The sequence below is a fragment of the Oppia nitens genome, unplaced genomic scaffold (assembly GCF_028296485.1).
Source record: "Oppia nitens isolate AA-2021 unplaced genomic scaffold, nextdenovo-longstitch-racon4-pilon3 scaffold4_pilon_pilon_pilon, whole genome shotgun sequence".
NCBI lineage: Eukaryota > Metazoa > Arthropoda > Arachnida > Sarcoptiformes > Oppiidae > Oppia > Oppia nitens.
This window is the reverse complement of record NW_026533232.1, coordinates 7,716,323-7,738,781: the sequence shown is the minus strand read 5'-3', so window position 1 is coordinate 7,738,781 and position 22,459 is coordinate 7,716,323. Positions and strand designations below refer to the sequence as shown.

The 22,459-nt window shown below is 34.4% G+C and overlaps 1 protein-coding gene across 3 annotated transcripts in view; it reads left to right on the top strand.

Moving 5' to 3' along the window:
• Positions 1 to 1,636: 1,636 nt before the first annotated feature.
• Positions 1,637 to 22,459, top strand: part of LOC128959625 (twitchin-like) — a 28,253-nt gene continuing 7,430 nt past the window's right edge. The window contains exons 1-12 of one of the 3 annotated variants that reach the window (XM_054305620.1): positions 1,637 to 2,191; positions 2,470 to 2,491; positions 5,834 to 5,996; positions 7,409 to 7,550; positions 7,824 to 9,614; positions 9,786 to 10,256; positions 10,400 to 10,536; positions 12,231 to 13,056; positions 13,878 to 14,016; positions 14,085 to 14,305; positions 14,372 to 20,945; positions 21,021 to 22,363. In XM_054305620.1, the coding sequence (XP_054161595.1) occupies positions 1,879 to 2,191; positions 2,470 to 2,491; positions 5,834 to 5,996; positions 7,409 to 7,550; positions 7,824 to 9,614; positions 9,786 to 10,256; positions 10,400 to 10,536; positions 12,231 to 13,056; positions 13,878 to 14,016; positions 14,085 to 14,305; positions 14,372 to 20,945; positions 21,021 to 22,363 (12,142 nt within the window). In that variant the 5' untranslated portion in view covers positions 1,637 to 1,878. Of the gene's footprint in view, positions 2,192 to 2,469; positions 2,492 to 3,681; positions 4,003 to 5,833; positions 5,997 to 7,408; positions 7,551 to 7,823; positions 10,257 to 10,399; positions 10,537 to 12,230; positions 13,057 to 13,877; positions 14,017 to 14,084; positions 14,306 to 14,371; positions 20,946 to 21,020; positions 22,364 to 22,459 lie in introns of those variants that run through there. The other 2 variants (XM_054305619.1, XM_054305621.1) reach the window with 2 other exon arrangements.

Here is a 22,459-nt window from a genome sequence, read left to right as displayed (position 1 = left end):
CTCTCTCTCTCTCTCTCTCTCTCTCTCTCTCTATCTCTCTCTATCTCTCTCTATCTATCTATCTATCTATCTATCTATCTATCTATCTATCTCTATAGTTACTGAATTGATTATTTTTATTATTAAATATTTATTATGACTATATATAATATAGCGGTAATCCCATTGATTTTTAAGTCAAATTTTCAGTTTTAAACACACAATATATTTATCATTGAATATTTATTTTTAAAAAATCAAATCATATTTTAATTAAATATTAGTAATAAAATGAACGTTTTGTAAAATAGTAATATTAAAGTAATCATACATTTATTTTTTTGACATTTACCGTAATTGGTTTAATTATAAAAAATACTTTTATAGATATACTGTATATTAATAATATAAATGTCAATGAATACAAAAATCTTAAATAGAAACAAAAAGTTATTTTTATAAAAAAAAATTTATTGAAAACCATGTGCTAAAAACAACAACACTATTACAATAGGCTTATGTAATAATTGTTATTTTTATCGGTACTTTATATTAATAGTTTTTGTTATTTTAAGACTAATTTACTTACAAAAAACAATATGATATTAATAATAATTCTTAACATATGATTATGAAATTTTGTTTTTAAAAATTGAATCAACACTTTGAGAGTTGTAGAGAAAATGTGATATTAATAACAATATACTAAATATATACATAAAAATGAGTCATTAAACTCCAGCCATAATGTTATGTCTAAAAATTATTTGTTTTGAATAAAAGAGAGATTTATCAATAATATGTGGGAACTTAAAAATAAAACACTTTTTGCTAACATTATTATTTTTGTATAGAAATATATAAATAATTGTGTTTATGTCAAACAGACAATTCATAAGAAAAAACAACTAGAAATTTAAGTAATGTTTCAAAAATACTGTAAAAATATATATATTTGGATGCCATGTAATTAATTGTTTGAAATAAAAATATTTGAAAGACATTTTGCTTTATAATCATCAACAATGTTAACTAACTATGTCTATTGTAACCAATTTGAACTGGAAATCTCTATTTATATTATAATTATTATTAAATTTTATGCTAAATATGTTCTCAAATTATCCAACAGATTGGAGATAATTCTGACATAAATTATATGCTTAAAGAATATTCTGTGATTTTTCGCAATAAATTATTGTAAATCATTAATGTTATTATAACTATTAGGTTTCAAACCAATATAATATATAAGTCTATTGGAAAAGTATGTCATAAAATATTACCCATCATTGCTATGATAGGGCGCTCCGTATTCCAAAAGATTCGGTAGATATGGGATTCAAAAACAAGTAGCTAATGTCGATACATACCGTATCTATAGAGTTGGGTGTTATGAATGGTTTAGCATACATTTTGGGCTTATGTATGGTATATACCTCTCCGTGACATATATGGCAGAGTGCTTGGGATATATCCTAAAAACTATGCGATTATATTACGACATGCGTCGGCATAATTCAAATAGTTTTCAATGCACTTCTCTATATATTTTTGAAGTAAATCTATTTTAAGCCATCACTCTTGTAGTTGTCTTAAGCCATGATATTTTGTAAGCCGTGGTGTAAATAAATTGGCACAGTTTAGGCACACATACACACAAACATGTGAACCCAACCACTCCCTAATAATTTTTTTAATGACAGCTTGTTTTTTAGACATTCAATGAGAGCTAAAAGAGTGATAATCAAGTTGTCGTCAATTGAAAACAATTTTAATTGAATCCGAAAGTAATAAAATACTGGTTTAATTTACCGACAGAGAGATAAAAAAAATCTTAACAAAAATAAAAACAATGGTTTAGTTTTACCTCAAAATAAATATCCGCTTTTTTAAGCAATGGTTAAGCGAGAAGAGTCGCCCCCGACTTTTATCATTAAGCCTAAGATCCAGGAGGAGGACGACGGCAATCGGCTTGTGTTTGAGTGTCAACTGATCTCAAATCCTCGACCAGAGATACAATGGTTACAAAATGAGTTTCCAGTTATTGAAGACTATCGGGTCTTCAGTAAAATCAAAGAGTTTGAACCAAACAAATACATTGTTCAGTTGGAGGTCAATGATGTTGTTGAGACAGACGCCGGCACTTACAAAGTGGTGGCCAAAAACAAAAGTGGAGAAGTGTTTGCCACAATAAATCTTAATTTTACGCGTAAGATATATATATATAATTATATATTATATATTACGATAATAAAACTTGATTTGTAATTAATTTTATTTTTATAACTATTTTTAATTTTCCTAATAATAATAATTACTGTATTTCTATAACTGTCACTACCTATACATAACTTTTCTATTTGAAAAATCTCTTAAAATTTCTTAAAATTGCAAACAAGCTTTAAATTTACTTAAAATTTATAGTTTTTATACAATTTTCTCTCTTTCTTTATTTCTCTAATGTTTCTTCTGTTTGATTATTTACAGCCGCTAACGAACCACACGAAACGTAAGTGTTATTTAATTTCAATTTTAAAATAGACTAACTTTTAGAGAAATAAATGTCATCACCAATGGGTATTAAAAATTTTTAAGCAAAATAATATATGTATAAATTATATGAATTCATATTTTTTGAATTATGTTTACAATAAAAAACCGCAAATCAAAAACCATAACATAATTTAATGTAATGTAGCGCTCGTTTCACACATGCATTTAGGTCAGGGATATTGAAGTGCTTAACAGTAGTGCTTTGCTTACGGTTTGTTTGCCAAAGATCTGTTGGGTGACCCTCTCAACCAACTCTTGGGATGTGCACTAAGAAAATCAAGAGAGAGAGAGAGAGAGAGAGAGAGCACTTGGAGTTAAAATTTATTATCTCCATTTCCCATTTATTTATTAAGAATCTTATTGTAAACAATATTTATGGCAATAATAGCGATCACTATATTTTGTAAGTCTAGACTATAATTTGAAAATAATTGTGTCAAATTGATTGTATATATAATGTAATAATAATCTAAAAAACAAAATTTGACATTTTTTATTTTGAAAATTATTAATGAAGACAATAGTGTTTGAATTGCTACTCATGAAGAAAATAATACAATACTTTGAGAATTTCAAGTATTTGTTTCTAATTATAGCTGTTTTACATAAACAACAAAAACAAAACAATGATAAAAACATTTTTTATTTACACAAATACTCTTAAGGTTTATTCAATAATCAATCATTTTCTTCTAATTAAACGAAATGATTCATAAAATATCACTCATTTATTAGCTATTGCTTTATAGTATAAATCAACAAATATTTTTATGGTGTGTTTTACTTATGAAAAATACAGTATTAACCACAAGAATATTCTCTATAAAAATATGTTTAGTTTTAAAAAATTCGCGTTTTCTCTCATTTTGTAACACACTATATGACTATATATACCCGGTTTTGTTGATGTAATACTTATTGCATAAAAATAGCAATTATTTTTGCAAAATAGTATATTTTGCTGTACTGTACGGCATATATATATATATATATATCAATAAATTTTCAACATTGCACATCACCCCGTATGCTCCAACCAAAATAGCATTATACCATACCTTATATCCATTAGTTATAGCATCCACACACACACACACACATACACACACACACTCAATCACAAACATTATTTGATGGGAACGTCATGCACTGGCATCTGCCTATTTGGTGAGCCCTGTGCTGTTGTTGAACACGACATACACACCACCTCTCATACTATGAATTGCAATCTCCGACACATACTATCCAACCACACACTCACTAAAATTGCAAATCGCTTGCATTAACTGTTTCAACGGTTCAGTTTATATTGGATTAAGACAAATGCCATTATTTTCTTTAGTGATAACTAAATAAAGTCAATCATCTATTAGTTGTCCAAAAAATTATTTATTAAGTGATTGTTTGTAGTGCTTCTATATTATCATATCATATGCCATACCATCGGATATAACCCATGTCTAAACGGTAATTAGCCTAGTTAATTTTGTTAATTTTGTTTGTTTTTTTTTTGTTTTTTCCAGGCTTTATATTATCATTGGTTTGATTTTTTAAAACTGCAAAATATTGCCAAATTAGTTATCCAAACAATAACACTCTTTATTTATGTACATTTAAATATAATAAATATTATATTGAAGTTTGTATAAGTGAAATAGTTTAAATATATAAATATATAGATATATAATATATTTGAGAAGCCATTAGCATAACTTAAATTACACTATATTTTTGAAAGCAAACACTTTTGCATTTTTTATGAAGCAATAGTTTTTTTGCTGGATTATAGTGCTATGGCTATGGATACACACCAAACATTGCTTAAATTACTTTCTAAAAATAATATATGTACTAATAATTTTCCCATTTAAAAAAAATTATGCAAATTAAATGTTAATAGTAGATTGAACCTGATGGTTTTATGGATTATAAACAAATATAATTATTCTTATTATTAACTTTTTAAAATAAATTTACATATCATAGAAATATTTGCTATTTTGATCCCTTATGAGCATTAGGTCACTGGGTATACATCGGACATAAGCACAGAAATATTTCAGTCATTTATTTAAATTTAATCTTAAAAATATATTAAACATATTTATACATAATTATTGACATTTTAAAATACATTTTAATACTTTAACATTTATTTTCATTCTCAGTTTGTTTAAAACAAAACAAAAAACAATGAGTTATTTGAGTCTTGATTTTTACAGCTATTTTAATAATTAGTTTTAATAATTGATATAAATATACACTAATGAATGCGTTCACATTTTAATTAATTGTAAACTTGTCATCATATTTTTATGTAATAAAAAAATGCTTAATAGATATTTTAATTTTTTAAAAATAATAATAACTTTGACTAACAAAATTATAACTATTTTTAATATGAATTTTAGTATAATAAATACAATAATTATAATATCAAATTGTACAATTAATTTTGTTATTCTAAAATCATTCAAAAAAGTTATATTTTATTTTTTCTGATATTATAATAATATCACTTTTTATAACTTATTAAACTTTCTAAGCATTTTGTTTAGATAATGTTATTAATTATAATTATATAGTTATATTATATAAGTTATAATAAGTATAATAATTTCACTCAAAATTTTTATCAATAAACTTTATATTAATTAGAATAGTTCGCCATTTTGTTATATTTGATTAAATAAATGTGAATTTTGTTAACTAATGTAAAATTTTTAATTTTAAACTTACAAATAACTTTATTGTTTAATCAAATAAATTCTATTTAATAAATATCACTAAAGTTTGCAAAATATTTTTCATGTGAAAAGTTTGTATAATATTATTTTTGGTGTATACATATAGTTGCAAATTAAATAAAAATTTCTTATAAACGCTATATAAAATGGTTTTATTTATAGCAACTCTTGTATTACAAGAATATATTCTTCAATAGAAATTTATAAAATATTTTGCTTAAACCAAAAGTTTTTCTAAAAACATTAAAATAAATTTTCAGCCGTTGTTTTATTTTGTTTGAATGAAATTGCAAACATAAATGACATCAAAAATGTTTTGTTGAATTTAATCCATTGATTTTCATTATGTAAAGACCAAACATTTAAATATTATGTAAATGTTGTTTTAATTTCAAATTGTATTTACATTTATAGTACAGTATATGTATATCGTATGTGTATATATATGAGTTGATTCAAAACAGGCCTAACCTTCAACATTAACAACACATTGTGCGACAATTTAATTAATGTATTGTTATTATTGTCATTAAACCCAACCAATTGTATAGACAAGTGGATGGCATCGCACCGACATTTGAGAAAAAGCCGTCCATCAGACAGGAAGATGACGGTCGGCTTCTCTATTTCGAGTGCTTTATTATTGCCGAACCCAAGCCTGAAGTCACGTGGACTCATAACGGCTCACACATCGTACAAAAGGGCAGATTCAAGGTACCGGTGCTCACATTTTTGTGTGCATCTATTTTTTCTAATACATATAAACCACTTTTTTTATATATATATATATAAAACCACAGTAATTATTTTTGTCACAAACAATTAGTATATATTCACTACATTTACAATCTATTTAAGGCATCAAACCTCAAACACCAACACTAACAGTACAATTATAACAAAATTGAAATTTCGTAACATTTGCTATTTTAAATCATTATATTTTTATATAAAAAATTTTTTAAAGTTTCAATTAGTAGTCGTTATTTGCAATTGCACCCTGGTCCCCTTGCCTCTCCCCCAATGTTATAATAGAGCCAATATGAAATATTAACTAGATCAATTTTAATGTTTTTATTATTATTGATAATTAATCGATTAAATGATACATAATTAATTTATGAATAATGATTATAGTGAAAATGTTTATAAATTTACAATAGATTATAGGATGACCAGTTCATTGTAAGATTAACCTTTAATATTTGAAATAAAGCCAAAAACAAGAGTAAAATTGTTTTTAATTTATACGATGGGATAAAATATAATGAATTTATGACAACTTTTTCAATTTTTTAAAAATATTTTGTTGTCATCACTGTCTAAGCTATTATCTGGATATTGAACTGAATTTTCAATCCAATCGCTATTTATATAAAATATTTGACTTACAGAGTATTAGAACTTTGTTTAGTATAAGTAAAATAAAGTATTTGTTTAGGATTTTTAGGAAATAATTTTTTTAACCACCAAATGCTACACTTTCTATCTCTCAATAATTTTATTGACTTAATTATATGGAGTTTACATTCAGAAATAAAGTCTCTCTTTCTCTCTCTCTCTCTCTCTCTCTTTGAGATTGAAAAATAAGTGTTCAGTTATTTTGGCTTCAAATCAAAAGTTGTATGAATCTAATTGCTTAAAAATCATTTGACACACAAGTATTTTTCAATAATTATTTATAACATACAATTCACTTATATATTTGTATGCCAAATGAAATCAGTAAAAATAACACACAAATAAATATCAGTTGTGTCATCATTTGATGCCTGATTTAAACAAATTTTACACAAATATATATATGATATATAATATACACATATATATTGGGAACGAATTGGTCGCAAACATTCACATTAAAACAACACTCGTTATTAACAGATATTATTTAGTATTTTATTTTGTTTAGTTCAATACATAATATATATGTGAAATAATTTATATAATTATTTTCAATCAATTATATTATGATTTTATTTTTTATTTGAAAAACTCGGCTGTTTTTTTTGGCTACAAAAATTTTTAAAAGCTCAACGAAAAATGATATTTTGCTAAACAAATTTTTTTTCAATTAATTTTATTTTTGTCGAAAATTCAAAATATTTTCCATTTGTTTTTTGAAGACCACACTCGAGAAGAAGGGTAAAGGTTATCACTCTGTTATGCAAATAAATGAAGTCAATGTTGAAGACGCCGGCAAATATAAAGTGATAGCCAAAAATGAACTGGGTGAAAGTAATGCTGCCATCACACTCAATTTTGACGGTAAGCACCGGTAGTTTAGCACTGGTCATACACCTACACAATATTTTAGTCAACCTCTTTAGTTAACGTTAATTATTAATATTAATAAAACAATTCATAGTATAGTAATAATTATTATTAATTATTAGTATATTCTACTAAAATTTATTAGATGATCAAATATTAATTATAGTTTAGCCAATTAAGCACTAATTTAGTAAATTAAAAAATTTTATAAGTTATTAATGGCGATAGTAACCAATTTTTAACGGTAATTATTGTGTGACCGTATAGATGACGAGGCCCCGCCCCCAATAGACGGCGCCAAACCTACATTTACCGAAAAGCCTGTGATAAAAAAATCGGACGATTGCTCACGAATTACGTTTGAGTGCCGATTAGTGGCCGACCCGAACCCAACCATACAATGGTATCTCAATAATAAAATAGTAAAAGAGGATTCCAGACATAAGTTTAGTCTATTATCTGACAAACACAACCAATTGGCCTCATTGTCCATCACTGATGTGGCCAATGGTGACGGCGGTATCTATAAGGTTGTTGCTATCAATAAACACGGCGAAGGCTACGCTACTATTAATTTGAATATAGATGAGGGAAAACTAGACGTTCCCGACGGCAAAGCGCCTCGTTTTCCCAAAAAGCCTACAATTCGTCAAAAGGGAACAACACTTATATTGGAATGCCTTCTTGAGTCCAACCCTTTCCCAGAGATAACTTGGTATTACGGAACCAGAATAATAACCAGTACTTCGCGATATAGTATTAAAAAGATGAACTCTGGAAAAGACACTTATATATTGTCATTAGAGATCTCAGACCCGACCATCGATGACGGCGGTAATTATCGATGCAATGCTGTCAACCAATTGGGAGAATCCAATGCCAACATTGCGCTCAACTTTCAAAGTAATAATATGGAAGAAGAAGAAGAGGAAGAAGAACTTCACTCAAAGACAAAACGAACCAAAAAAGAAAAGACGACTTTTGAAGAAACAAATGAAACTCGAGTCGAACAAACAGAAGTCGAAGAAACAAAAACTAAAAAGGATTCGCTTATGAAAAATGCAGAAAACAAAGAATCGATGGCAATAAAGAAGACTAGAGAAGAAATGGCTGAAGAAAAATCAGTTATCATTGAAAGCTCTAAAGAAATGGATGAAAAGATTGCCATTAAAGAAGAAAGTATTAAAAAATCAGTTGACATTAAGAAAAGCGCTGAAGAAATGAACAAAGAATCAGTTGCCGTTAAAAAGTCAACTAAAGAGGAGGAATCCATTGCTGTTAAAAACATTGTCGAAGACAAACAAAAACAATCGATTATTAAAAAAGATGTGACAGAAGAAAAAAGAAAGGATTCTATTGTTATTGAAGAACCAAAGAAAAAGTTATCACTGAAGAAATCTCGCGAAAAAACTCCACAACCGACTGATACCGGAGCGAAACAGACCACTAAAGAGGTCAAAGAAAATGAAATGGAAATCAAAAAGACGACTATAATTGATGACAAAAGAAAGGATTCCATTACTATAGAAGAACCTAAAAAACGGCTATCAATTAAAAAATCTCGAGAAAACACACCGACTCCAGCAGATAATGGGGTCAAACAAATACAAAAAGATGATCAAAGAAAGGACTCAATTACTGTTGAAGAACCGAAAAAACGACTTTCAATTAAGAAATCACGTGAAAACACGCCGACGCCGACAGATAATGGAGTCAAACAATTACAAAAAGATGAACAAAGAAAGGATTCGCTAACCATTGAAGAACCCAAAAGACGACTTTCAATTAAAAAACGCGAAAAGACGCCAACTATTGAGGAACCACCACCTGATGCGGCGAGAAAACCATCGATAGTGGGCATCAAAGAGAAACCAAAAGAATCGGTTACTAAAAATGAAACAAACGAAGAGAAGAGGAAGGACTCACTTGTTATCGAAGAACCGAAGAAAAAATTATCGATAAAAAAATCGGTTAAACGCGAGAGTATTCCTAAAGTTGAGGAACCGCCGGCTGTTACGGGCGCGACACAGCCGGCACCGGGTGCTGGTCCTAAAAAAGGTTCGGTTAATGAAAATCGGGTGCAAATTCCTATAGTTAGAGAACCATCGCCTGAACGCAAAGATTCGGTTGATAGTAGTAGTGATAGACGCGATTCACTAGTTATAGATACTCCTCCTCCCAGTCTTAGTCCTCGCGGCTCACGACGCGGTTCTATACTTATTGTTGCAGATGAAAAAGGGTTAGCAGTCGACGAGTCGGGTCAGACCAAAAAGCTACGGCCCGGAGAAATGCTTGAGGTTAGGCGCGGATCAGCTGTACTCAGGAAAGGTAGTATTGATTTGAGACGATCGTCCGCTACTGAGGTTGATGTGGCCGACAAACCGTCTTCGGCATTAAAAACAAGTGGAGACGAAGGACCGCCTGTTATTACTGACTTTATTGGTAGTGTTAGCGCAGTCGACGGCAAGACAGCTACACTACAGGCCACTGTCGAGAGTAACCCAGTCTGTAGTTTCAAGTTTTTCAAAGAAGGAACAGAGATCTTTGAAGGCGGCAGATATAAAGTGGTCACCGATGGAGACACTAATAATATTTACTTTTGCATTAGAAAAGCCAAACCTAATGACGAGGGAAAGTATACCATCACTGCTATTAACAAGTTTGGTGAAGACAGTTGTAATATCAAACTGTTTGTCAGCGGTTAGTATCATATATTGTATTCACACCAACAAAAAAAAACGATTCAATTATTGTGTTTTTGCATTTTGGAAATGTTTGATAACTTATTTTTGTTTGTTTAAACCATTGCTGCCATTGTTGCCATTGCTGCCAATGATGACCAGATGACAGTGGTATGGACTTCCGAGCCATGCTTAAGGCCAAACAGTACGCCAAATGGAAACAAGAACAGGACAATCCTGATTGGGGTAATCTTAAGGCCACTGAAGATGAAAGAAGAGCTTCACTTAAAGAGACTAAGGTTTGCAATCATTTTATATTTATCACACATTTATCACATAGTTTTTGATTATTCAATATTTAGCGTTATTTTAAACAGTTATGTTTTTATAGTATTGTATATGTGTGTGAAGTTATTTATTATAATTTTTGTTATTACAATTTTATTTATTATAAACACACAAATTATTATAAAAATTATTAATTTTTCAAAGAATGGATTCAAAAATTATATTTATCTAAATATAAACTAAATTTTAAAAGCTTTAGCTCAATGTTGTTGACACTGTATTTAATGTTTTATGTGTTGTACTAAACTTTAATTATTTTTCAAAAAAAAACTATTCAATATTTGTTTATAATTTTTGTCCTGAAATAATCTTTATAATTTATTATACGTCTATTCACTGCTAATATTTTATATGTTTTTATATGTTTAAATGTTTTATCTAAATGTATTAATATTTAAACATTTTTATGTCCTAAACAATTTAATTTTTAATGTTGAATCTGTGTTTTTAATGACTAAATGTATGGATTTTACTGGTAATACGTTTGGATATTTGGGTTACATTTTTATTTTATTTTTGGTAATAATTATTTGTCTGTAATTTTTTTTTCTTAAACAATGGGTTTGTAATAACTTTTTTTTCTTAATTACCAATACTTATTGCATTGCTTGTAATTGAATGATACAATTGCTAATTAAATGCTTTTTATAGTTTTATAGATTTATATAAGTATCAAATAGTTACAAATTCCTAATATATAGTAGAAAATAACTTAGCAATGAATCCAATAGATTTCATAAATGCTGTTAATTTAATAATTAGAAATTATTAATAGTTTACTGAATTAATCAATAGTTTTAATTAGATTTAATTAATATTAGTTCATTTGTTAGTAAATGTTAGTTAGATTATAGTAGTTTATGGCAATGTATTTATTGTCTATTAGATATAAATTAGAAATCCAATAGTTGTATCGCTAATATAATTGTTGTTCAAATCCATGGTTTGTCACAAATTGCTTAAACAATACAAATAAATGAAAAGGACGACCAATCACTACGACCTCCCAGTCCTTATGATGCAAGAAAAACATCTCTCGCAGAGTTAATACCCGATTGGCCGACACTGCAAGCGGTTAAAAGGCGTCGTGAGGTTTGATTAAACCGTGTCTTATGTGTCGTGTTTTTTCGGTACAATATATATATATATAAATTGCTGTCAATCTCACACCAAATGCATCGCTAAGTCTAATGGTTTGACGGTTTGATAAACTGATAAAATTAATGTTGTGTTGGTATCGGTATTTACAATCATTGATTGCAATCATTTTTTTAAATAATTTTTGTTGGCAGACAAAATGTGTCTTTTATGTATTGCAACTATGTGTGTAAACCTACTGATTATTTTTTAATATATTTAATGATTAATATTTGCGGTATTTGTGTCCAAATATATTGATTTTAAACAATATTAATGTTTTTAAATGTTTTTTAATATATTGACATTAAATGTTATGCATTTCAATGTTGTAATCAATTCCTATAATCCATTCTTTACAAATATTCATAAAAAATTTATTTATTTATTTTTAAATAGTTTTTTTAAAATTTTTAATTTGATTTAATGTCTAAATGAAACACAGCATGGATTGCATGACTAAATAGATATAACACTTAATTGTGTTAACAAACCACTTGTCGTACAGAAACCCGATGTCTTCATTAAACCACTACAAGACCAACACGTGAAAGAAGGCAGAGATAAAATGGTTCGCTTTGAGGCCGTGTACTCCAAGTCTGGTATTAAAGCCAAATGGTTTAAAGGACGGACTGAGCTATTTATGGGCAAAAAGTATAACATGAACAGTACCGGTGACCTACATGTGCTGGAGATTCGCGAACCGCGTGTGGACGACGCCGGACAGTATAAAGTGCAATGTTTGGAAACTTCGTGTACGGCTATGTTAGAAGTGGACAAACCGGATCCGGTCTACAAGTTTATCAAACCGTTACAGAAAAAATACGAAGAATTTACGGGACGGGAACTGGTGATGGAGTGTACGACCAATCACTATAAGGCACCCGTCAAATGGTATAAAGATGAAAGTCGACTCGAGTCCAGTGACCGATACTTAATTGAGCAGGATACTTTCGGGAAAAAAATATTAAGAATCACTTCGTGTGCCGTCAATGACAGCGGACACTATTCATGTCGTATTGAACGCACCGAAGAGATCACCAAAACAGAGATCACGTGTACTGACAAACAGTACGTATTTGTCAAACCATTGAAAAGTTTGCGGACAACAGAAAACGAAACAATTACTCTTGAATGCGAAGTGGACGACATGTATGCAAAAGTCCAATGGTTTAAGGATGGGGTGGAACTGAAGGCAATTCCCAAAAAGCTGGAAATCATATCCGATGGCCGAAAACGTAAGGTTATCATCAAAAAGGCTAAAGTGACCGATGAGGGAGAATACACCTGTACTACAAATTCTGATAAGACTATCTGTGAAACCATTGTTGAACGTATGTATTCATATGTTTTACTATTTTTATATTTATTTAATTTTAAAAATTTCCATAAAATTGAGGAATATTTTTGTTAATAATGTTTAATATATTCATGTAGTGATAATATAGTATAAAACAGTAACTTTTAATTATAGATTTTTTTATAAACTAATTTTAACGACATTTTGTGAATAAAAATTCACACGTATTGCCAGCAAATATAAATCAAATAATAAAATTATTTTTAAAAAATATTTTGAGTAAAATAACAATAATTAAGGTGACATTATTTAAATTAACATTTTTAGAATTACATGAAAATTGAATTAACAGCTGTATTGTAATTAATTATATTTTAATTTTGAATTGAAAATTTAGTTTCAATGTTTTTAAATAATAAAAACATACTGTATAAATATATACTCTACATTTTATATAATTTATGACATTTTTTAATTAAAAATATCTATTTATTATCTTTATTTCATAATTTACTGTTAACTTAAAATATTATTTATAATAATTTATTTAACTTTTAAACATAAAAAAATATTAGAAACCTAACACTTATTGTTACAAATTATAATTTATAAACAAAATATACATATTAAGTAAACATAATATTATTATTTTTATTGTTTTAACTTTTAATTGATTTTCTATTCAATAGTTAAAGCAATTTATTTTATTGTTTTAATTTATTTCTATTAAAACTAAACGATCATGGTAATTTTGTATTAGTAATAATATTTTATATTTTATAGTTTATTGATAATTACTAATTCTATACTCAATTATAAATATATTTAAATATATGATTAATGTTTGCATAACAGCGGCCAACAAATTCCGTAAGAAATTACAGGACAAGACTGTTCTCGAAAGAGAAGATTTGGTTCTCGAAGTGGAAATGCTTGAGAAGAAGGCACCCATCAAATGGTATAAGAATGGACAGGAGGTTAAACCCGATGATAGGTATATCCATAGCATTTAACTTTTAATGAATATAATACTAAACCGATTAAATAATATGTTTGTCACAGAATTTCCTTCAAATTCAATGAAGACGGCAAACAACAGCTCGTCATCACTAATGCACAGATGGATGATATCGGAGAGTATAGTGTGGTATCGGATAAGGGTATTAAATGCAGTTGTAATGTGGAAGTCAAAGAGGCAGAGAAGAAACCGGAGCTACGATTAACACAAACTGACTATCAGGCAGACGCTAACCGTCCGTTCAGTATAGAGATTCCGTACAAAGGTATGACATGATATGTGAACAGTTGACTCTATAGACAGTTATTGAAAAACTTGTTGTCTCTTACAGTTCAAGGAACCCGTACTTCTAATGTTTTACCGAAACTGATGCGTAATGGAGAGCCTGTCAGTACTAAAGATGTTGATATTGTTATAAAAGAAGACAAAATTATAATAACATTTAAGAAACCGACGCGTGAGAGCTCCGGTCCGTATGATTTCAGTTTAGGCAACAGTCAGGGCGAGTCTAAGACACCGCTTAAGTTTAACTTTGTGGACGTGCCGTCACCTCCGGAGGGACCGTTGGATGTGACCGATGTGTTCCGCGATCGCTGCAAACTGGCGTGGAATCCAACCAAAGATACTGGAGGTCTACCTCTATTGCATTATGTCGTCGAACGACAAGATTTATCAATGAGAGGCGGTTGGGTTGAAGTGGGAACCACTCCCGACTGCAATATGGATGTCACAGATTTGGCGCATAAGAAAGAGTATAAATTCCGTGTCCGTGCCGTCAACAAGAAGGGTGCGTCCGAACCATTGACTGCACCGAAAACTTATTTGGCAAAAGATCCGTACGACGAACCATCCAAACCTAAAGACGTGGAGATTGTCGACTGGGATAGAGATCACGTGGACCTCAAATGGAAAGCACCCGAAAAAGATGGCGGAGCACCCATTGAAAAATATATTGTTGAATCAAAAGATAAATTCTCAGCCGATTGGGTCACAGCACTGGAAGTGTCAGGCAATCAATTAGAAGGAAAAGTAGTTCCGCCGGCTATTAAAGAAGGCCAACAATACCAGTTCCGAGTTCGGGCCATCAATAAGGCCGGTCCTTCCGAACCCAGCGATCCGACTAAAAACTTGATAGTAAAGGCACGGTTTGTCAAACCTTTTATTATTGGTGACGATCTCAAGAATTTGGTGGTCAAGAAGGGCGCTATTATTAAGTATGATATTCAGTACGGCGGAGAACCGGCACCTGAGGTCAAGTGGGCTATCAATGGCGTGGATATCAAGCAATCGAGTCGTATATCAATTGAAAACACACCTAAAAATACATTATTACTGATAAAACAAGCCGTGAGAGCAGATTCCGGCAAATTTACATTGACTTTGACTAACGGTTCCGGCACTATATCCAAATGTGCTGATGTAGTAGTTCTCGATAAGCCTACACCTCCTGAGGGCCCACTTGTTGTTGAAGAGGTATTCGCTGAGTCGGCTAAACTCAAATGGAAACAACCAAAAGATTTGGGCGGATCTGAACTCAAGGGATACCAAATCGAGAAAATGGATGTCGACAGCGGTCGGTGGGTACCGGTTGGTGAAGTCGGACCCAATGCCAACAGTTTTAAATGTGAAGGTCTAACCAAAGGCAAGAAATATAAATTTAGAGTTAAAGCCATCAATAAAGAGGGAGAGTCTGAACCGCTAGAAACAGACGAACCCATTGTGGCGAAGAATCCATACGAAGAACCATCGAAACCAGGAAAACCAGAAGTTGTTGACTACGATAATACAAAAGTTGACCTCAAATGGACAGCGCCTGAAAAAGACGGCGGAAGACCTGTTGAGTGTTATATCGTTGAAATGAAAGACAAGTTTAGCAACGACTGGAAAGAAGTGCTTCGAACACCTGATGCCAAACCAGAAGTCTCTGTTAAGGGACTCAAAGAGAACTCATCCGTTCAGTTCAGGGTTAAGGCCGTCAATATTGCCGGTCCGGGAGAGCCCAGTGAAGCCACTGAACCACATGTTGTAAAACACAGAAACCAAAAGCCATATATTGATAGAACTAATCTGAAGAATATAACCATCAAAGCGGGTCGTTCTCACAAATATGATGTCGACATTAGAGGTGAACCGCCGCCGACTGTTGTCTGGACTTTCAGTGACGACGGCATCAAACTATCGGACGATTTGAACATTAAGATCGAGAACATTGACTATCACTCGGAACTGACTGTATCTAAAGCCACACGAAAGCAGTCGGGAAAGTATAAGATTACGGCCACCAATAGAAACGGTAGCGATTCGGTTGAAGTCGAACTCACAGTATTGGCCGCTCCTTCCAGACCTGAAGGACCTCTTGAGGTGACTGATGTTCACAAAGAAGGCTGTAAACTGAAGTGGAAGAAACCTAAAGATGACGGCGGATGTCCAGTAAAGACATACGAAGTGGAAAAGTTCGACAAAGAAACCGGTCGTTGGACTCGATGTGGAAAAACAGATAAACCAGAGATCGATGTGACGGGTCTGACGCCGGGCAAAGAATACCTGTTCCGAGTGACCGCTGTTAACGAAGAGGGAGACTCTGAACCATTGATTACATTGGAATCAATTATAGCCAAAAATCCTTACGACGAACCAACCAAACCGGGAACTCCTGAGATCGTCGACTACGACAATACAAGTGTTGAACTTAAATGGTCACCGCCTAAGAGTGACGGCGGAGCCAACATTGAGAAGTATATCATCGAAAAGAAAGACAAAAATGCACACAATTGGGAAAAAGCGGCCGAAGTTATCGGCAATGTATGCGAAGCTAAGGTAGAAGACCTTAAAGAGCGATCGGAAGTTCAGTTCCGAGTGGTGGCCATAAACAAAGCCGGACCGAGTGAACCAAGCGATGCAACTAAAATGCATTGCGTTAAACATAGACGTCTTAAACCATATATTGATCGAACAAATCTTGAGATGATTACTATAAAACGGGGTAAACAAGTGAAACTCGATGTCAACGTTAGGGGCGAACCGCCGCCGGCTATCACTTGGAAACTCATCGACAATGAAGTCAAAAGTGACGACAATTATGACATCGTTAACGTTGATTACAATACAAAGTTTACGCTCAATGATTGTCAGCGCAAACACAGCGGAAAATATAAGATAATAGCTGTGAATGAGGTCGGAAAAGATGAGGCAGAGGTCGAAATATGTGTGTTAAGTGCACCGACAAGACCTAAAGGACCGCTTAAAGTCGATAACGTGACCGCAAAAGGTTGTGATCTTCATTGGCAAAAACCAGAGGATGACGGCGGACGACCCATTCAGGGATATGTCATCGAAAAGTTGGATCCATTGACTGGCAATTGGGTGCCGTGCGGTCGTACAGACAAAGACAAGACTGATTTCCAGGTGACTGGCCTTCAGGCGGGAAAGTTCTATCAGTTTAGAGTCAAAGCCATTAACTCTGAGGGAGAGTCCGAACCTTTGTCTTCAACCGAACCGATTTTGGCTAAGAATCCGTACGAATCGGCCAACGCTCCATCAAAACCAGATATTGTGGACTGGGATGAGAAACACGTAGATCTTGTATGGAAACCACCTAAAAACGATGGAGGGGCGCCCATCACAGGCTATATTGTCGAAGTAAAAGAAAAGTTTAGTAATAACTGGGAACCAGTTGTTGAAACTAAATCATCGAAACCCGAAGCATGTGTTGCAGGTCTTATAAAAGGCAAAGAATATCAGTTCCGTATCAAAGCTGTCAATAAGGCCGGAGCCGGGGAACCGAGTGAACCAACAAATACTCATATCTGTAAAGAACGTCATTTGAAGCCAACGATTAATCGCGAAAATCTTCAGCCAATTACTATCAGAGCTGGAAATATGGCTAAACTGGACGTTGAGGTGTCGGGAGAACCGCCGCCAAAAATCGAATGGTTTTTCGCTGGAAAGCCTTTAGAGGCCGACAATAACACACGTATCGATAATCCTGACTATGAATCACATATTCAGATGAGAAATATGACGCGAAAACAGAACGGAAAGTATAAGATTGTGGCCTCTAATGAGTCCGGAAAAGATGAGGCAGAAGTCGAAATCAATGTATTGGATATTCCGTCCAAACCCGAGGGACCGCTCGATGTTAGCGATGTTCACGCAAATGGATGTACTCTAGAATGGAATCCACCCAAAGATGACGGAGGAGTTCCTCTCGAAGGATATGTCGTCGAAAAGAAAGACATTAGTTCTGGTCGATGGGTTCCAGTGGCCAAAGTACCGCCGGGACAGACATCTACAGAAGTGACCGGTTTGGACACCGGAAAGAAATACGAGTTCAGAGTTAAAGCCGTTAATCCAGAGGGAGAGTCGGAACCACTGGACACCGATCGCACAATTCTGGCTAAGAATCCGTTTGACGAACCGGGACCTCCAGGTCTACCAGTTATTGATAATTATGACAAAGATTTTGTTGAACTCAAATGGGAGGCACCCATCAGGGATGGCGGCGCACCCATTACGGGGTATATCATCGAAAAGAAAGACAAATACAGTCACGACTTTGTTCCGGCCGCAGAAATACAAGGAAATGTATGCAAAGGAAAAGTTATGGGACTTACAGAAGGAGACAAATACCAGTTCCGCGTCCGAGCCGTCAATAAGGCCGGACCGGGAGTGCCGTCCGACGCAACTCAACCTCATTTGGCTAAACCGCGTAATTTGGTGCCACGTATTGACCGAACAAATCTGATACCAATTACAGTTAAATCCGGACAAATGGTGTCCTTTGACGTCAATGTGACCGGAGAGCCGCCGCCGAAGATTACGTGGAAACATAAGGACTCGGAGTTGGCTTCGGGTGAAACATATACTATTGATAACATTGATTACAACACAAAATTCAATCTAATGAGAGCCACGAGAAAAGAGACCGGAATTTACACTATAATTGCTGAGAATGACAGCGGAAGAGATGAGGCAACCGTTGAAATCAATATTCTTGGAAAACCATCCAAACCTAACGGTCCTCTTGAAGTGAGTGATGTACACAAAGAGGGCTGTAAATTGAAATGGAAACCACCCGATGATGACGGAGGAACTCCTATTGAATGCTATGAAGTGGAGAAAATGGATGAAGAAACTGGTCGATGGGTTCCGTGCGGTAAGGCTAAGGATTGTCAGATGCAAGTGTCAAATCTGGTTCCCGGAAGAAAATATAAGTTTAGAGTCAGAGCCGTCAATAAAGAGGGCGATTCAGATGAACTCGAGACGGATCACTCAACTGTGGCTAAGAATCCGTTTGATGAGCCGTCAAAACCGGGACGACCCGAACCAACTGATTGGGACAAAGATCACGTAGACTTGCAATGGACTCCTCCCGAATCAGACGGTGGAGCGCCTATTGAGGGATATATTGTTGAGAAACGCAAGAAAGGCACTCATAAATGGCATAAAGCGAAACAAACTCATACTCCCGACACTAAGGTTACTGTTCCCGATCTGGAAGAGGGAGAAGAGTATGAGTTCCGTGTGATAGCTGTCAACAAAGCCGGTCCGAGCGAACCGAGCGAGACTTCACGCTCTGTCATCGCTAAACCTCGAAGATTAGCGCCGATTATTGACAGAACAAACTTAAAGCCAGTAATCATACGAAGCGGACAACCCGTCAAATTTGATGTCGACGTCAAGGGAGAGCCGGCGCCGACTATTCAATGGACTTTCAATGGCGAACCACTCAAGACTGATGACACACATAGCATTGAAACCGAACCAAACCATACATTATTTATGCTCTCAAAATCCAAACGCAAAGACACTGGAAGTTATACCATAACAGCTAAGAATGATTACGGAACCGATGAGGCCGTTGTCGACGTCAAAGTACTGTCCAAACCATCTAAACCTAAGGGTCCTCTCGATGTCAGTGATGTTCACGCAGAGGGCTGTCATCTTAAATGGGATAAACCTGAAGACGATGGCGGAGAACCCATTACTGCTTATGTCATCGAAAAGATGGACACCGATACTGGAAGATGGGTTCCGGTGACCACAACACGTGAACCCGAAGCAGACATCACTGGACTTATTCCAGGAAAAGAATATAAATTTAGAGTTAAAGCTGTTAACAGTGAGGGAGACTCTGAACCACTTGAGACCGATCTCGCAGTCATTGCTAAGAATCCATTCGACGAACCGGGAAAACCAGGAAAACCTAATGTCAAAGATTGGGACAAACATCACGTGGACCTGACCTGGAATGCACCCGATAGTGATGGCGGCGCTCCAATAACTTCATATATTATTGAAAAGAAAGACAAATTCAGTACTAAATGGCAAAAAGCGGCCGAAGTTATTGGCGACAAATGTGAGGCCAGAGTCGCCGATCTCATTGAGGGAATGGACTATCAATTCCGTGTGCGAGCCGTTAATAAAGCCGGTCCCGGACCGCACAGCGACTCCAGCGATAGTGTTACTACAAAACCGAGAAACTTAAAACCAAAAATAGATAATATACGTGATATAACTGTTCACGCGGGACAACCCATCAAATTTGATGTCAAAGTAATCGGTGAACCGCCGCCTAAAACACTGTGGTTTGTAAACGACAGTCCCATCAAAACGGACGGACACTTTGCAGTAGACAATGAACCGTACAAAACAAAACTTGCAGTCAATCAGTCCGAACGCAAGGATACCGGTGTTTATAAGTTGACGGCTGAGAACAGCAATGGTAGGGATGAAGTAGAAGTCCGGGTGACTGTTCTGGACGTTCCGTCGACACCGGAGGGACCGCTTGAGGTGACCGACGTTCACGCAGAGGGATGTAAACTCAAATGGAAAGAACCTAAAGATGACGGTGGAGTTCCCATTGAAGCCTATATTATTGAGAAACAGGACACACAAACGGGACGGTAGGCTTTGATTGATTTGATTAATGTTTTTTTAATTAGATCTACAAAATGATTGATTACATGTTGTTTTTGCAGTTGGGTTCCCGTGACGACCACTACACGACCCGAAGCTGTTGTTAATAACTTAGAGCCGGGAAAGGAATACAAGTTTAGAGTAAAGGCATTGAACGCTGAGGGAGAGTCACTACCATTAGAGACAGACATTGGTATTGTAGCCAAAAATCCTTACGACACACCCGGCACTCCCGGAACACCTGAAATGACTAACTATGATAAGGATCACGTGGACCTTAAATGGGATAAACCAATGAAAGACGGCGGCGCACCCATCAGTGGTTATATTATTGAAATGAAAGAAAAAGACGGCACGCGTTGGGTTAAGGGAGCCGTCATTGACGGTGATGTCACTTCTGGACGCGTACCGGATCTCATCGAAGGTCAGACATATGAGTTCCGAGTGAAGGCAGTGAACGCCGCCGGACCGGGAGAGCCGAGCTCTGCATCGAAACCCATACTCGTTAAGCCACGAAAGTTGCCGCCAAAGATTGACAGACGAAACCTAATTAATGTTACCATAAAAGCCGGTCAATCCTTCTCTTTTGATGTCAACGTTAAGGGAGAGCCGGCGCCCGACACTGTCTGGAAGATTAAGGACAGGATTGTTACGGAACGGTCAACACTTAACATACAGAATAAACCTTATAATACAAAACTGATTTGTGATAAATCAGAGCGAAAAGACACTGCTATTTATCACATCATTGCTACCAATCAGTGGGGTCAGGACGAGGCCACTGTCGAAGTGACGGTCGTCTCCAAACCGGCCAAACCTGAGGGTCCTATTGAAGTGAGTGACGTCAATAAAAAGGGATGTCATCTCAAATGGGATAAACCTAAAGACGATGGCGGAGAGCCTATTGAAGGCTATGTTATTGAGAAACTGGAGCCCGAAACGGGTGCGTGGGTTCCGGTCGCCCGATCACTCATACCTGAAGCTGATGTCACGGGTCTTACACCGGGAAAGTCATATGAATTTAGAGTCAAAGCCGTCAATAAAGAAGGAGAATCGGAACCGCTTCAGACAGACTATCCAATTGTGGCCAAAGATCCGTTCAACACTCCCGGCCAACCGGGAAGACCCGAACCAACCGATTGGAACAAAGATCGTGTGGATCTTAAATGGGAAAAACCAGACACCGATGGCGGCGCTCCCGTCACTAGTTATATCATTGAGAAGAAAGAAAAGGGATCTCCAAAGTGGGTCAAAGCGGCCGAAGTGCCCGGCGATCAAACCAAAGGAACGGCACCCTATCTGGAGGAGGGAAAGGAATATGAGTTCCGTGTTATAGCAGTCAACAAAGCCGGACCCGGAGAGCCCAGTGCTGCGTCCAAATCGATTGTAGCCAAACCCAGATTCTGTAAGTTTTCAAAACGTTTTTACAATCATATGATTAAACAAAATTACAGTTAAAATACTATAGTTTTTTGGGTTATATCACTCTATTTAATAGAAT